The 17,070-nt window shown below is 33.9% G+C and overlaps 1 protein-coding gene across 1 annotated transcript; it reads right to left on the bottom strand.

The window, feature by feature from the left end:
* Positions 1 to 1,663: 1,663 nt before the first annotated feature.
* Positions 1,664 to 17,025, bottom strand: LOC100373804 (dolichyl-phosphate beta-glucosyltransferase-like). The gene is made up of 11 exons (XM_006814523.3): positions 16,927 to 17,025; positions 15,248 to 15,425; positions 14,600 to 14,646; positions 14,334 to 14,402; positions 12,527 to 12,730; positions 10,341 to 10,400; positions 7,840 to 7,926; positions 6,934 to 7,001; positions 5,110 to 5,195; positions 4,302 to 4,427; positions 1,664 to 2,455 (listed from the first exon to the last, which is right to left on the bottom strand). The coding sequence occupies exons 1-10, from the start codon at positions 16,987 to 16,989 to the stop codon at positions 4,315 to 4,317; spliced, it is 975 nt and encodes a 324-aa protein (XP_006814586.1). The 5' UTR covers positions 16,990 to 17,025; the 3' UTR covers positions 1,664 to 2,455; positions 4,302 to 4,314.
* Positions 17,026 to 17,070: the final 45 nt, after the last annotated feature.

The raw sequence follows: 17,070 nt of genomic DNA, 5'->3' as shown, positions 1-17,070 counted from the left end.
CAGAAAAATCATTTAAAATCACAATTGTTTTCATTTCATATCGTATTTTAAACCGCAATTTTTCAAAATAAAGCCAAACGCGCAAAACTATAATAATAAATTATATAGAAGGCAGCGTATAAAGCGGCAGCACTGCTGATAATTTCCAGTTGAGGTGAAGCATATATGTACAAGGCAAAATTGGATACGTCAAAAAAAAAATAATAAGCTGCTCTCTGATTGGTCGGAATTTTAGATGTTAGGGTTGCATAGCCAACCAATCAAAAGCTTGTAAAGTGATTTGCATTGACTCACAATCTGGCAAGAGATGCTGTGCTGAATGTTTGAAATGCGTAACCTTTATCTTATCTTATCATAATCAATAACCATAAGGAAGACACCCCACGCTGAAAACAGGTTATGAAACGTACATTCCTCAGTGAAATTAGACATTTTTCATAATTATACTGAAATGTTACTGCATTTACTCTGTAACAAGTACATACTTGATTCAGTCGCAATTATGTTAAAGGGCGGTGGTCGTGTCGAGCCCTCATCTTTCTTTTCACAGTGACGTACACAATGCGTGTAAAATACATTGTCTACGTGAAAACACGCGCTGCGGACAACCACCGCCACCCTTTAGTTTCAAACTTCTGGGATTGACAAATATACCCTTCCCGTGACCCCTAAAGCTATTTTTGTTAGTATGACATCATCACAAACATTTGTTTGTCTTTCTGTTCCCAACTGAAACTTTTACTTATGTAGCTAAAACAAATAGTCAAGTCTAGCACATTGTGCTGAAATATCAATAATATATGTAAATGTTTTGTGCAGAAAATACTGGCTAAAAATGCATGCATTCATATTTAATAATATTGTAAACGAATATCCTTATGATAGAGCAGCTACAGAGATGTTCGAGGGGGAAACAGAGAATAAAATAAAATTCAAAAATGTATGTATTATCATATTTTTTGGCATATGCATCCTCCAATCCTCCCACGATCATTACGCTATGCTTCCTAATGTGGGCTTTATCACAACACCAATTATGGTATGCACATCCATATATGGTATGCACATCCATATATGGGTATGCATAGAACAAGGCACAGAAGATTATGAGTGAATAGTATGTATAGTATCATGTTACAAATGAAAGTGAAAGCCATTTCCAAATAGTGACTGTGATGGACGAAATACTTAAATTTTTTAATGATTGGAATAAATTGAGTTGGTAAAGATCTGGAGAAAGTGTTGATATATGGACAACTCAACTATGTTTTATTTTGACAGAATTAACCTAGGACAGTGTGTGCAATCAAACATGTTCAATTGTTGTATCAAGCATGGTTGAGGCTTTGCATAGTGAGTTCCTACACAGCTTGAGAAGTTAAGATGAAATGCAGCGATAGATAACCAAAGATGTGAATTCAGATTTGCTGTATACATGTGAAATGAACACACTTCACTGTCATTGGTCATGTTATTCACAAGTGAATAGTAATAAAAGATCATTAGCTGCTTTTTTCCAATTTATATTTTATTTAAACTGAGCCAATATTCTTGATGTTTAATCAGCTTTTGTAAAAACAGCATAAAATAATATCTCCTTGAAAAACTACAATAATTGCACTAGTGTTTATTAGATAACCATAGAATACAGCTGAGATGCATATAACATGGAAGCACATTTTTTTTATTATACTTTATTAATTAATAAATTTATATACATGTAATCTGTTATTTGTGGGATGCAGAATATTGACAAAACCTTACCAGATTTTCTCGCCCAAATTTGTCTGCACTCTTTTCTTATATTCTTTAATATCTCTGGAAATGAACCCTAATTTTGGAGCCAACACACAAAATTTGAGTAAATTTTCAGTTTTTACACACAAAATTTGGCTCATTTTGTACCAATTTTCTGAAGGAAAGTGCAGACAACAAAACATGTCAATTTTGTGAATTTGTGATGAAAGAGGGTACTGGTGGTGAAAAGGTAAATCAACAATATTTCTCATTTCACATATTCAAAGAAAAATGCAGGATAAAAAAAATGATAATGGTGATTGTAATTATTTATAGATTTTGGAAACTTCAAAAAAGTCACAAGAAAAGAAAACAACACTGATGTTGAAGAAAATATAGAAAGTAATGAATTGGTATTGCTTTATTTAGAAATGCATTCATTTACATGAATCAATTGCTGATATAACAACATGCGGTTGATAATATCTCCCACAATGCATTGCAGATTTGCCAGGAACCACATCACATGACTCTTAACCAATCACATACTGTGTATCATTTATAACATATAATGCAAACAAAAATGCATAGTTTTATTAAAAATAACAAAACTGAAAAAAAAATATAACTGGAGTTTTCCTTATGTTGATATTTCAGTTTAGTGTCACAGTATCTTCCACAAATGGTCGGAATTTATAAGAAAATAAAAGATATTTATCTGAAATTGAAGGAAAGAAAGTATGTTATGAATTAAGAATTACAAATATGGTACTCCAATTTCACAATTTTTGAAAGGATGAGGTAACAATAGAATGAGATAACAATAGATATTCGTGAGTTATGTCAGCATAATTTGGTGCACACAGCAGTGACAATATTTTGTTTTAAAATTCGTCCATAATTAACTGTTTCATTCAGATATATGAAAATTTTTATTGTTCATTTGAAAACAAAAATTTCACACCTTATTTCATTTTTTTAATGTTTCACATCAACAAGAACAATTTAAAGACAACATATATCTAAGAAAACTTAGAAAAAACTCCTGTGTTCTGAGAGTATTGGAGACACATTAAAATTAATTCAAAATTTATAATTTGCTTTTCAAACGAGAAGCTTAGCAACTAATATTTGTGTGCATTGAGATGCATAACATGAAACAATGTGATTCACATTATTAAAATTTATAATACATACAGAAAATACATTTTAATTTTCATCCATGGTTTTCAGTCTCATTAATTCTAGAGCACCTCTGGTGAATTCAATTTAAATCTGATTTTTTTAGATATCAGAAAGGGACTATAAATAATAGATAATCAATATGCATGTTTTCAACATTAAACTAATCATGTCTTTGAATTTACCCCAAAGAACCAAATGAATTATTATACAAATTAGGCAATATTGTTATATTGTTTCAGGGTGCACATGTACCAAGTTTCATTATAATGTGATGATTAATCCTAACTGAATTAGTGGAAACTAGAAAAGTTAATTATTACACAAATTAGGTTATTATTAAGAATGTATATAAACCCAAAACTAATTAGATCCTCACATTGGATTGGAGTATATATGTACAACGTTTCATTGAAATGTGATTAGAACCAAAAAATTATGAATTATTATACAAATTAGATAATTAATTTGAACTGATTTTAACCCAAAACTTAGCAGGTCTGTGCATTGTTCTAGAGCACCTATGTACAAAGTTTCATTGAAATGAAATAATTAGTACTTGTGATATCAGTGCGAAAGCTGAAAATTGGCTAATTATGCAAATGAGGTGATTAATATATACAAATTTGTATCCAAAACTAATCAGGTCTCATGATTAGTTAGAAAATTGGTTAATTATACAAATTGGGTAATTAATATACACAGATATTAACTTATCAGGTCTATCCATTGTCCTAAGATATCTATGTACTAAGTTTCACTGAAATGTGATGATTAGTACTCAAAATTTACTTTAATCTTTGTGCAAATTATGTAATTTGTATGCATGGATTTTACCCAAAACTACCGTAAAATCTGTATTAGAAGCCGCATCCCTAATAGAAGTCGCACCCATTCTTTTTGAATAATTTAGAATAAAAAATTCATCATTTCTCATATGTGTACATGCTCTAATAGAAGGCGCATCCCCTCTGTTGCATTGTACCATTTTAATAGAAGCCGCGGCTTCTAATACAGATTTTACAGTAATCAAATCTGTGCATTAGTCCAGAGCATTTATGTACCAAGTTTCATCAAAATCAATTAGTGGTTCTGTAGATATCAGTGGAACAGTCAAATTAAACCAAAAACAGACAGACAGACAGACAGACAGACAGACAGACAGACAGACAGACAGACAGACAGACAGACAGACAGACAGACAGACAGACAGACATAACCTCACAGTTATACACAGCGCCATCTTGTAGTCAAGATTAGAGAATGTTATAAATATTCAGTATGGAGAAGTTTTTCCACTGCTTACATACCTAAGACAGCAGATTGCCAAATCAAAAGTTAATCCTTTTTTCAAAAATTCCTTTCATAAAGTTGTTACTTACCTATATTTAATTACTATGATTTAATCGTTCTATCAATTTTCCAGACACCAATTAAATAGCGTAGTCGTATGAGAAGTAGATCTTTACCCATTTGAATCCAACTCCAGACGGGAATCATCTTGGAACCTGGAAGTAAAACATTCACAATTTACCATAATACAAACTGCAACCAACCCTTACATAATCATGTTACCCATTTGAACAAAAAAAAAGTTTCCCACTAAAAAATGGCATGAATTTGTTGATATTTTCTTCATTTTCACTACTTATAGTGTTTTTTTACATTTTCGTCAACATTTTACGTGGAAAAGAGGAGACTATACCGGTGAATGAAGTTGACCTTGGCGCTCAAAGGGTTACACTTTTCACCACCAATTTCCTCTTTTCATCACAAATTCACAAAATAGTCCCCTTTATAGTCTGCACTTTCCTTCAGAAGATTGAGTAAAAACTGAAAATTGACTCAAATTTTGTCTGTTGGTTCCAAAATTGGGGTTCATTGCCAGAAATATTGAAGAAATTTAGAGAAAAGGTGCAGAAAAATTTAAGTGAGTAAATCTGGATGTGACTATAAAATGGACCTAAAATAATGACGACCATAAAGTCTCTAATTAGTGTACAATTTACACCTGTGAATATCATGCCAAATTAAAGATGAATTTAAATTGACTGAAGATAATAGTTTGGGTATTCCTTAGCTTTGCTAACCACTGTCCCTCCCGTGCATGAACGCAATTGGGTCTATCCAACATATGAGCTGAAATCTTAGCCCGTACTCATGAACACTATAATAAAAGGAAACCCTCACCGTCAATTTCTGTCCAATTAACTGCCACCTCTACGGGAGAAATGCCCAACTGTTCTGCTATGTATAAAAGCTCAACATCAAACGCCCTGCAAGTAACCAGTAGGAGACAATGTAGCAATACATTAAACTGATAAATATGTAAATGTATTAAATTAAAATGATAGGATTATAATACACTGCTTCCTCCATGAATACTTAAAAACCCAGTTAATATCTTCGCAGGATCAAACATCATATTTAGAAGTATATCTCTGTAATACTGTGAAATGCTTTATTTTAGCTGGAATTAATTTCACTAAAAAGACGTTTGAGTGTTTTGCATGGAGCTTATTTTCATTAATTTTTGATGAGTTGAATGTAAAATATACAATAAAAGAGTGTCTTATCAAAAATAACATTTATTGTATAACTGATATATCTCTAAATCTCTATTATTTCCGTGCAGATACTACTGTAAAGTAACTAATTTTCCCTGGGTTTAAATTTGGCTGATTTACCATTTCAGGCATATTCAGTGGGTTTTAAATTTACAGTTTTATCATTTAGATAATGTGTTCTATGCTAAATTTTACATATTCACTGGGTTTTAATTTAGCGCATTTTCCAGTCAGCGAAATAAGCAAAATTAAAGCCTGGTGAATAATTAACCCCTTTACAGTAATATGATATATCAGTAGCAGAAAAAGTTGTATCACAATCTAAATGGTTATGAATTACTAGGATTATCTCAAATTATATTATACCGGTATAATCCATTGATTTGATTGGTCCAAACACAAAATTTGCAGGTTTAATACCGAAATACATAAAACCGGTATTATTTGATTTTTAGAGAAATATAGTGGTTGAATTTTGAAAGAATATTGAAAAAAATAGTGAATTAAAAACATCTGAAAAGTTATATAACCATAATATTGCTTTTTGTTAATAGTGGGATCCAAGTTGTGAGCGTCGGTCGTTAGGTGATTGTCGTTTGTCACACAAACCTAAACCACCGCCTAAACGAATGCCAGAATGCTGTGTTCTCTGTGTTGTGACTTTGAGATGGATTGTGAACCTCCAACAAAGAAAACATGATCTTTAAGTACTAGATGAGATTGAAGGACAAAAAAAAATGCAAAAAACTATGAGTCACTGGCAAAAATGTATGCCACCAATAACAACCGGTGTCCCGTAGCGGCGTTCAAAATTGCATTGAAATTGCACCCGGGTAATTGTCGTCTGTTTCAAAGAACACGGGACAACGCAGAATTGGACGACGATATATGGTATTGTAATTCTCCACTATGGGTGAATAAATTACAGGAGATGATGATTTTGAAAGCTGCAGATTTGTGCCGAGTGTACACCAACCTCTGTATTAGAGTGACTGCTCACAAAGTCTTTTCTTTCGGCCGGAGTTGAGACAAGGCATATCATGTACGTGTCACAAAAACGATGCGAGAATCCGATCTTACACCATCAAACTTACCCCAGAACAAGGACAAAACTTGTCAGTTGGGAAATGAACAAATCTGAGAGAGGTCTACCTATATGTATCAAAGCAATCAAACGTTTTTTAACAAGAAGTCGAAAATATCACTTTTTTACCCAAAATGACAAAAATATTCATCAAAATTAGTGAATTGAAAATATCATCAAGAAATTAAGTCAACAGCGGAGCTAATAAAAATTGTTGGTGATAACTTGAAGTTTTCAGACAACAAATGAAAGGTTAGTGTCATGGCAACCATAGAGTCAGCATTAAAGTTTTATCTGCAAATCATGCTGGTCAAATATGCAAATGAAGAAATCTTGATGTATCACCCTGAGTTTTTTACTCACCATCTCTCAACATGAAGGTTGTAAAATGTTCGAAATGCCGCTTCACGGCTGAATAATTTGAAACCACACTGAAACAAAACAAAAGTAATTATACGGTAAGTGGATGGCCATATATGGTGAGTGAATGACCATATATGGTGAGTGGATGACCATATACGGTGAGTGGATGACCATATACGGAGTGGATGGCCATATATGGTGAGTGGATGGCCATATATGGTGAGAGGATGACCGTATATGGTGAGTGGATGGCCATATATGGTGAGTGGATGGCCATATATGGTGAGTGGATGGCCATATATGGTGGGTGGATGGCCATATATATGGTGGGTGGATGGCCATATATGGTGGGTGGATGGCCATATATGGTGGGTGGATAACCATATATGGTGGGTGGATAACCATATATGGTGGGTGGATAACCATATATGGTGGGTGGATGACCATATATGGTGAGTGGATGACCATATATGGTGGGTGGATAACCATATATGGTGGGTGGATGACCATATATGGTGAGTGGATGACCATTCATGGTGAGTGGATGACCATACATGGTGAGTGGATGGCCATATATGGTGGGTGGACGGCCATATATGGTGAGTGGATGGCCATATATGGTGGGTGGATGACCATATATGGTGAGTGGATGACCATACATGGTGAGTGGATGACCATATATGGTGGGCAGATGACCATACACGGTGAGTGGATGACCATATATGGTGAGTATAACAAAACATGACTAAAACAATGTAAATAATTCTAGTGTCAATGGAAAAACCCTGTGCTGTTGCATTTGTATTCACTTACATTTTCTAATTCCTTTGCAGAAATCTAAAAACACTCATCATATACTAACTATATGAAGGGTCAGGGTCAGACGGTGATTTAAAAGACAATTACCTGAGTGTCCTTGACACCTTTAACTTGACACAGTATCATAACAGCAAAGTGGAAGCCATACATTAAAATGGTACGGAAAACAGAACGCTGCAAAATAATAGCAATAATCTGAAAAGTCAGCAATGACAATGCACAGTCCTTGTGATGTTACGTCAAATGTCGCCTAGTACAGGATTCACACCCATAACCTTTAGTACACAGGACTGATATGCTAACCACTGCACTGCTCTCAGTTTAAATTTGAAAACAGCAACTCGCACTTTGAAACAGAAAAATATATGGAATGTGAAATCGATTGGTAATTTGCATCTAATGAGTTAATGGGCTATTTAGATATCTTGATCCCACTAATTTATTTTCTGTTGAAACTTGTTATAGCAATCAAACCATACACACTGAATTATTTGTCGTTATAACACATAAACATGGCAGATTAACAGGGTCTAGAACAATAGGAAAACTATTTGACAGATGAGATACACAAAAGCAATTTTTTAAATTTAAACAAAATAAATTTGAAAGTGAACACCAGAGGGCGCTATAACAAAATTGAATGAGTTTAGCTAGGTCTTGATGGTGTTATTGCACAAGTAGAATCAGTAAAATAAACAAGAGTTGGCAGAGCCAATAAACTATGTGTTTTCTGGCATGTTTATTTACTTATGCTAATAGGGCAGCATAGTCTATATGATTGGTCACAATTGAAATATGCAGATTTGACCTTTAAATCAGTGACCTCCCAAGGGGCTCACTCGCTCCACTGTATTTAATTAAAACTTGTTAACATATTAACTTTTCCCATAGGTCTATGCTTTGCCTTACGACACATTTATGAAACTTCTGATCAGCACTAGATATTTTATAAATAAATTAATAACTTTCTTTTGCAACCAAAATATCACTCACTACATATGAAAATTTTTGCTTACAACTGGTTTTTAATCCGTGTCGAAAACGTGCACAGAATGGTCGTTTTGTGCACGTTTTCGACACGGCTTATCAGCTACCTCAAGTGCCAAATCCATGAAATAAACAACCAATGTCAATAGAGTAGCCTAGGTGTTAAAAATGGATTAAGTATTGGCAAACCAGCTTCTGCATATAGGTATGTTTCTAAACGCTTGCTTTTTAGCTGATTTAGTCATCATTTTTGAACTCAGAAGCCCGCAAAACCTGATATTACATGTGAGAACGAAACAAATCCGTCGAGATTTCACGTTTTCCCGTAAAAGGAATGCTGGCTGTTCCCTCTCTGGACTCCCTCCACGCGTATACTAGTACTGGTACTAAAAAAAAACGATAATAGTGAAAATAAAATAATAAAGACAATCGTGCCTCATTTATTCACAAGTATTCGAGTTATTTTGTTGAAATTATTAATAAAAACAGGGTATAACGTAGGTAGACGTGCATTCAGGCTGAAAGACTGGACGTGTAGTCAAGATGGCGACAGACGTGAAAACGGAAAACGGAATGAAAGTCTATTTATAAAATGCGAGACAGACAACAACAAAAAACAAGTGTAGTCAGTGAAAATAACAAAATTTGACGATTCATGCATCATGAAAACAATAATATTCGTGTATTTTGTCGAATACGGGGTACAAACTTACACATGCATTCCGTTTGAAAGTGTGAATAAGTAGTCAAGATGACGACAGACATAAAAACGGACGGATTGAAAGTTAATTTCAAAATAAGTGCAAGACAGAGAACAACAAAAACCGAGCACAGTCGGTGGAAAATAACATAATAAGAAGATTCATGCATCATGAAAACTAAAATATTCGAGTATTTTGACGAAAACGGGGTACAACCTTAGACATGAATTCCGGTTGAAAGAGTGTGAGCTATTGTCAAGATGGTGACAGACGAGAGAACATACGGATTCAAAGTCTGTTTGAAAAAAAAATGCGTGGCAGAGAAAAATAAAAAACGAGCATAGTCGGTAAACAATAACATAATAAGATTCGTGCACCATGAAAACAAAAATATTCAAATATTTTGTCGAAAATGGGGTACAGACTGAATATAACATGTACGGAAACATTACTGCCGTCTGAAACTAACTTTTAATTTTATTCAATTAATTAATTAGTGACATCGTATGGAAGTAAATACGACGTCATTGTTTACTTGCTCATCATAATATTCCAGCCCAGCTTACGTTGGGCATTCTGCGTTTGACATTGGTGTTACTATACTACTATACTGTCTATGGTTAAACAGGGCCCAAATTGATAGGGAGTAAAACACGGAAGTGGAAGAGCTGTCCATGCATTGACCAATCACACAAGAGCTCACAAACACCAATGAAATATTTGTTGTTGTACTTAACAAAGGGGTTTGGCACTAAAAACAATGGAACGTTTATAGGCTTAACGTTGGATTTAGATCGTGTTATAATCCAAATCCCCTACTAAGACTTGTAAGCACCAATTTTCATATGTAGGCAAAACATCACCGATGTAAAAGATACTGTTCACTCGTATACTTGTTACCTTAGCAACAGCTTCCTCTTGGAGGTGAGCTCTTGATCCACAAACTATCTTCATATTATGCTATGAATAAATGAAACCAATGATAAATTTTCAAAAAATAATGTGTGACATTTTTATTTTTTAAATCTAAGTCTGCTTTTATTATGATTTTTTATGAAACAAAAATTGATTTTCGTTTCTAAAATTTTTACAAAAAACCATGACATGCCTAATGACCTGAAACAGTAACCATTTTACCATGCATTTTAATTAGCTTAAATTTGCATTCCAATGTTCAAATATGTAAAATGTCACTGCCAGAACCAGTCAGTCAGAGCCAGTTTTTAAATGATAGTGGTTTAGAAAAAAAAAATGATATATTAAAATTGGATATCCTGCGTTAACATTCCCAGAAAATGGGATTTTGAGAGTACTTTACTTTTAAGAACAAACAAAGCCCCCTAACTCAGTGATTGTTTACAAATAAGAGGCTCACTTAATTTCATATAATGTGGTTAAAGGGAGACAGCAGTCACACTGCACATGTGCAACATTTGTGTTGACAAACATTGATTTTCCCACAATCCAATGCACTCTTCTTATGGAAATAACAGGTATGAGGTTTGACCTGGGTGCGACTTGCACTAATTACTGCCGGTGACTCCTTTGATACCTTCCAATCACCTAAAAAATACCTAATCAAAGCTTGGTTTGTACTTGATGATCTGCGCAACAGTCAAATAAGTCTATAATAAGAGACCCATATATCTTGCGCATGCGTGGCATGACGACTACCGCACTTTAATTTCCAACTACCCATCCACAATCTTAACATTTTAAGGTGTATATATGGTAGAGTGTACCTTACAAATTTGCAAAGTTCAAAAGCAATTAGGAAAATTATTGGAGGAAACACAGTCATTGCTTGGAAAATAAACAAGCAGCCTCTCGGCCGAGATAGCTGCGCTGTTAGCAATGCACATTTCAATTAAAGAACAGAAGATATCATTAGAAAATGAACAATATGTATAGTATCAATGCAATGGGACTTGCTGTTTTCAACAAGAATTCAAAAATATCATTTTTCATCATAAATGATTGTGGTTTTTAACAAGAAGAAAATATCACTTTTTACCAAAAATGACAAAAATATTCATCAAAATTAGAGAATTGAAGATATCATCATGAAATGAACTAATTTGAGAGTGGTCCATATGTAGTATCTATATATGTAATATCAAAGCAATTGGACTTGCGGTTTTTAACAAGAAGTCGAAAATATCACTTTTTACCAAAAATATTCACCAAAATTAGAAAATTAAAGATATAATCATGAAATGAACAAATTTGAAAGTGGTCCACATGTAGTACCTATATATGTAATATCTAGGCAATTGGACTTGTGGTTTTTAACAAGAAGTCGAAAATGTCACTTTTTACCAAAAATGACAAAAATATTCACCAAAATTAGAGAATTAAAGATATCATTACAAAATGAACAAATCTGAGAGAGATTCACATGTAGTACCTATATATGTAATATCAAAGCAATTGGACTTGTAGTTTTTAACAAGAAGTCGAAAATATCACTTTTTACCAAAAATGACAAAAATATTCACCAAAATTAGAGAATTAAAGATATCATTATAAAATGAACAAATCTGAGAGAGGTCTACATGTAGTATCTATACATGTAATATCAAAGCAATTGGACTTGCGGTTTTCAACAAGAAGTCGAAAATATCACTTTTTACCAAAAATGACAAAAATATTCACCAAAGTTAGAGAATTGAAGATATCATTACAAAATGAACAAATCTGAGAGAGATACACATGTAGTACCTATATATGTAATATCAAAGCAATTGGACTTGCGGTTTTTAACAAGAAGTCGAAAATATCACTTTTTACCAAAAATGACAAAAATATTCACCAAAATTAGAGAATTGAAGATATGATCATGAAATGAACAAATCTGAGAGAGGTCTACCCAAGGTACATATTCACCAAGTATCAAAGCATTCAGGCTTGTAGTTTTCAAGAAGAAGTCGAAAAAGTAAAACATTGACACGGACAACGGACAACGGACGACGACGGACAATCACTCATATGATAAGCTCCGCTCGACAAAGTCGACAGTGGAGCTAAAAAACTGAATCAGTTATTAGACAGTTTAGTTAAAATTTTCACATAGCACAATACCTCACCTTGTTATTAATTTGTTTTATTGCACTTTCTAATTTCACAATATCAGGAAAATTAGTAGCACCATCAGCATCAGCAAATAGAATGTATTCTCCTCTTGCACTTAATACACCTAACCTGACTGCACCACCTTTACCACGGTTCTTTGCTAGTGTCAACACTCTCACTTTATCAATGCCATATTTTTTTGAATAGTCTAAAGCAACCTATAGAAAAGAAAAATACAACTTAAATTCACTTTGCATTCTAACTAGTAAATTTCCTTGTACCCCCTATTGCATATATTTTTCCCATAACTTACCCTGTATCCCAGTCCATATATATTTCCCATAACTTACCCTGTACCCCAGTCCATATACATTTCCCATAACTTACCCTGTACCCCAGTCCATCTACATTTCCCATAACTTACCCTGTACCCCAGTCCATATATATTTCCCATAACTTACCCTGTACCCCAGTCCATCTATTTTTCCCATAACTTACCCTGTATCCCAGTCCATATATATTTCCCATAACTTACCCTGTACTCCAGTCCATATATATTTCCCATAACTTACCCTGTACCCCAGTCCATATATTTTTCCCATAACTTACCCTGTATTCCAGTCCATATATATTCCTATAAATTACTCTGTACCCCAGTCCATATACATTTCCCATAAATTACTCTGTACCCCAGTCCATATACATTTCCCATAACTTACCCTGTATCCCAGTCCATATACATTTCCCATAACTTACCCTGTATCCCAGTCCATATACATTTCCCATAACTTACCCTGTATCCCAGTCCATATACATTTCCCATAACTTACCCTGTATCCCAGTCCATATACATTTCCCATAACTTACCCTGTATCCCAGTCCATATATATTTCCCATAACTTACCCTGTATCCCAGTCCATATATATTTCCCATAACATACTCTGTACTCCAGTCCATATACATTTCCCATAACTTACTCTGTACCCCAGTCCATATACATTTCCCATAACTTACCCTGTATCCCAGTCCATATATATTTCCCATAACTTACCCTGTACCCCGTCCATATACATTTCCCATAACTTACCCTGTATCCCAGTCCATATATATTTCCCATAACTTACTCTGTACTCCAGTCCATATATATTTCCCATAACTTACCCTGTACCCCAGTCCATATATTTTTCCCATAACTTACCCTGTATCCCAGTCCATATATATTTCCCATAACTTACCCTGTACCCCGTCCATATACATTTCCCATAAATTATTCTGTACCCCAGTCCATATACATTTCCCATAACTTACCCTGTATCCCAGTCCATATACATTTCCCATAACTTACCCTGTATCCCAGTCCATATACATTTCCCATAACTTACCCTGTATCCCAGTCCATATACATTTCCCATAACTTACCCTGTATCCCAATCCATATACATTTCCCATAACTTACCCTGTATCCCAGTCCATATACATTTCCCATAACTTACCCTGTATCCCAGTCTATATATATTTCCCATAACTAACCCTGTACCCCAGTCCATATATATTTCCCATAACTTACCCTGTACTCCAGTCCATATATATTTCTCATAACTTACCCTGTCCCCGTCCATATATATTTCCCATAACTTACCCTGTACCCCGTCCATATATATTTCCCATAACTTACCCTGTACCCCAGTCCATATATATTTCCCATAACTTACCCTGTACCCCAGTCCATATATATTTCCCATAACTTACCCTGTACTCCAGTCCATATATTTCCCATAACTTACCCTGTACCTCAGTAATATACATTTCCCATAACTCACCTTTGATGTTTTATCTCTACTCCCATCATCTACGACTATTATTTCAAAGGTCAGAGAAGATTCCTTTTTCTGAAAAGAAAAAAAAAATACAAGAAATAATTGGCACATGAACTGCATGATGGGTAGAGTTGAGTTGATGACAAGTAGAATACTAACATAGACACAATAGTGGCATACTTGTATGCAAATGTCTTTATGAACTTAGCGATATACAGGACATTTATTTCACACAGTGTCTAAAATATAATAACAATAATGTTTCCTACCAATCTCTCCTCCAGGAATGCCAGCGTTTCATCCAACATTGTAGGCACTAAAACAATACATACAAATAATGTGAAACTATTGAAACCTTTCCTTGAAGAAAGTTTATGTAAATCAGAGATAAATAAAATTATTTATCAAAATGAAGTAAGTCTAAAAATTGACATATTTATCCATGTACACATTTATTAGGTATAAAAAATAACTTGGCCAACAAAATCACTTCACTATATAAAACTGTAATTGCATTTGTGATAAAAATACTCATTCCTACATTCACAATTTTAATTAAATTGATTTCTCTTATTTTCACTAGAAGAGAATATAATCAATGAAATATACCCACACGAGAATATAATCAATGAAATATACCCACACGAGAATATAATCAATGAAATATACCCACACTGGTGGCACGGTCTGCATACAATATAATCAATGAAATATACCCACACTGGTGGCACGGTCTGCATAGAATATGAACTTTGTTTTCAAAAGTAACCACTATATTGGAAATACTGCGTAATCATTCCAAATTTGGAATTCACATTTCCTAATATGGTACAATGCAGATGCCGCAATATCACATTATGCTGTAACTTAAACAGATCACAGAGAATAATTATTTTGATGTCGATAAATGAACTTACATCTCTCTTCCTCATTGTACGAGGGCACTATCACAGAGAGATTCTTTGTTGCCTTGTCTTGTATACTTGGGAATTCTTTCTTTGATCCTCCACGGTTGGGATCTTTAAAATATTTTTCACTATCATATCTTTTTAAATTTGGCATGGAGTCTGTTGTTATGTAAATAATAATTAATCCCTGAAAAGAAAAACAATATGAAGATTTATTTTAATATTACAGCAAATGTTTCTATTGGTCATTGCTAATTTAGTATATACTGTAAAATACATTTTATTTTCGCTGAAGGGATGATTCAGTGAATATACTTTTTTTCATATATTTTACATTCAATTCATCAAGAATCAGTGAAAATAAATTCCATACAAAACACCCAAAAAGTCTTTTCATTGAAAATTAATTCCAGGTAAAATAAAGTATTTTACAGTACACTGTATCTATTGGTCTAGGTAAGCTAAACTAAACACACTAGGGAATTTAGGGACAGACAACTTTGGTCTTTTTTTTTTTGAAGTAACATTTCTTGGGATATCATATTGAATTGAATATTCGTCATGCATACGGTGATATTCCAAGACAAATACACAAAAAGCAAAGAAATATTAATTATGTTTTTTGATGGAAAAATTTCAGAACAAAAACATTATGAGTACCGTAGTAGGACATAAACTAGTAGGTTTGGAACATTAGGCACCAGATATGTCTTACAGAACATCATTCGAGTACCTTTCTTGTTTGTTTAAGTACCTTCGGTGTTTGCTATACACAGGTTTGAAAGTATATACCGTAACAAATTAATGCAAATATAATATTTTATATTAAATACTGTAAACCAATAAATACAAATGTCACGTTTCTGTGAATATTTTAGTAAAAATTTAAGCAAACTATACAAAATGTTATGGGCAAACATGGGACTAGGCATAGTAAACAGAAAACATACACGACCTCTATTGTCTTGGTTGTATGTTTAGGGTGAATGACCTTAAAATGATTTGCATACAATGCTTAGGAAAATACAAGAAACATGTAATGTTTTTGCATTCTCAATCAACACTAAAATTCCATTATTAATTTGACTTTTAAAGTAAACTTGCTTTCGATTAAAATTTACTTTATCCTCGTTTTAGATAAATACTAGGGCCAAGTTGGGGTCCTCCTTCCCGCCCCTCCCCTCTCCTCTCCCCTCCCAAAGTTCAAACATGAAGTAATGGTTGAATATACTAGTCTGTATTTTCAGTACACATCACGTATCGTGGTTATTAGGCAATTGGTCGTAAACGTAAAATCACTGCGTTTTACTCAGGTCAGAGTTCAATTGTTCAATCTTGCAACGTGGATCAACCGATCAGCTGATTGCCAGCTGATAGGAGTCGCTGAAGACTGCCCCTGGCCTTGGAACCACCACAATTCCGTACATCAGCAATTATCACACTTCTATTTGATGTTATTTGTGCAATATTTTAAAAGATAGCTACAACCTGATAAAATACATGAAAAATAAAATTCTGGCATATAATTTAGTTACGGACGGAATCTAAAGCAACATTATTAAACCGGGACATGATGCAACAACTCAACGACCTTGGAACTTCAATGCAGCTGCTGGGATCGAAATAATATTCACCCAGTGCGTCCATATCACACAAGATTGAAAGAACGTATAAATAAAAATACTAACCAAAACCAATAGCACAAATGCTAACACCAGCAGAATGCAAAATAACTCCAACAACCCAACCATCTTGCATCCGGAAGTAACAAGGGGATAAATTGAAATGCGCAAGCGTACTGTCGTGTACTTCAATCTTTCTCCTTGGCGGTT

Source organism: Saccoglossus kowalevskii, chromosome 4, assembly GCF_978046115.1.
Source record: "Saccoglossus kowalevskii chromosome 4, keSacKowa6.1, whole genome shotgun sequence".
Taxonomy (NCBI): Eukaryota; Metazoa; Hemichordata; class Enteropneusta; family Harrimaniidae; genus Saccoglossus; species Saccoglossus kowalevskii.
This window is presented reverse-complemented; position numbering and strand designations above follow the sequence as displayed.

Excerpts from the sequence above, each read along its gene's own strand:
- LOC100373804 (XM_006814523.3), bottom strand. The coding sequence starts at position 16,989 with ATGGTTGGGTTGTTGGAGTTATTTTGCATTCTGCTGGTGTTAGCATTT. Across the intron at positions 12,731-14,333 it reads GTAGAGATAAAACATCAAAG|GTTGCTTTAGACTATTCAAA; the intron begins GTGAGTTATGGG and ends TCTTTTCTATAG. Across the intron at positions 10,401-12,526 it reads TAAAACAAATTAATAACAAG|CATAATATGAAGATAGTTTG; the intron begins GTGAGGTATTGT and ends ATTTATTCATAG.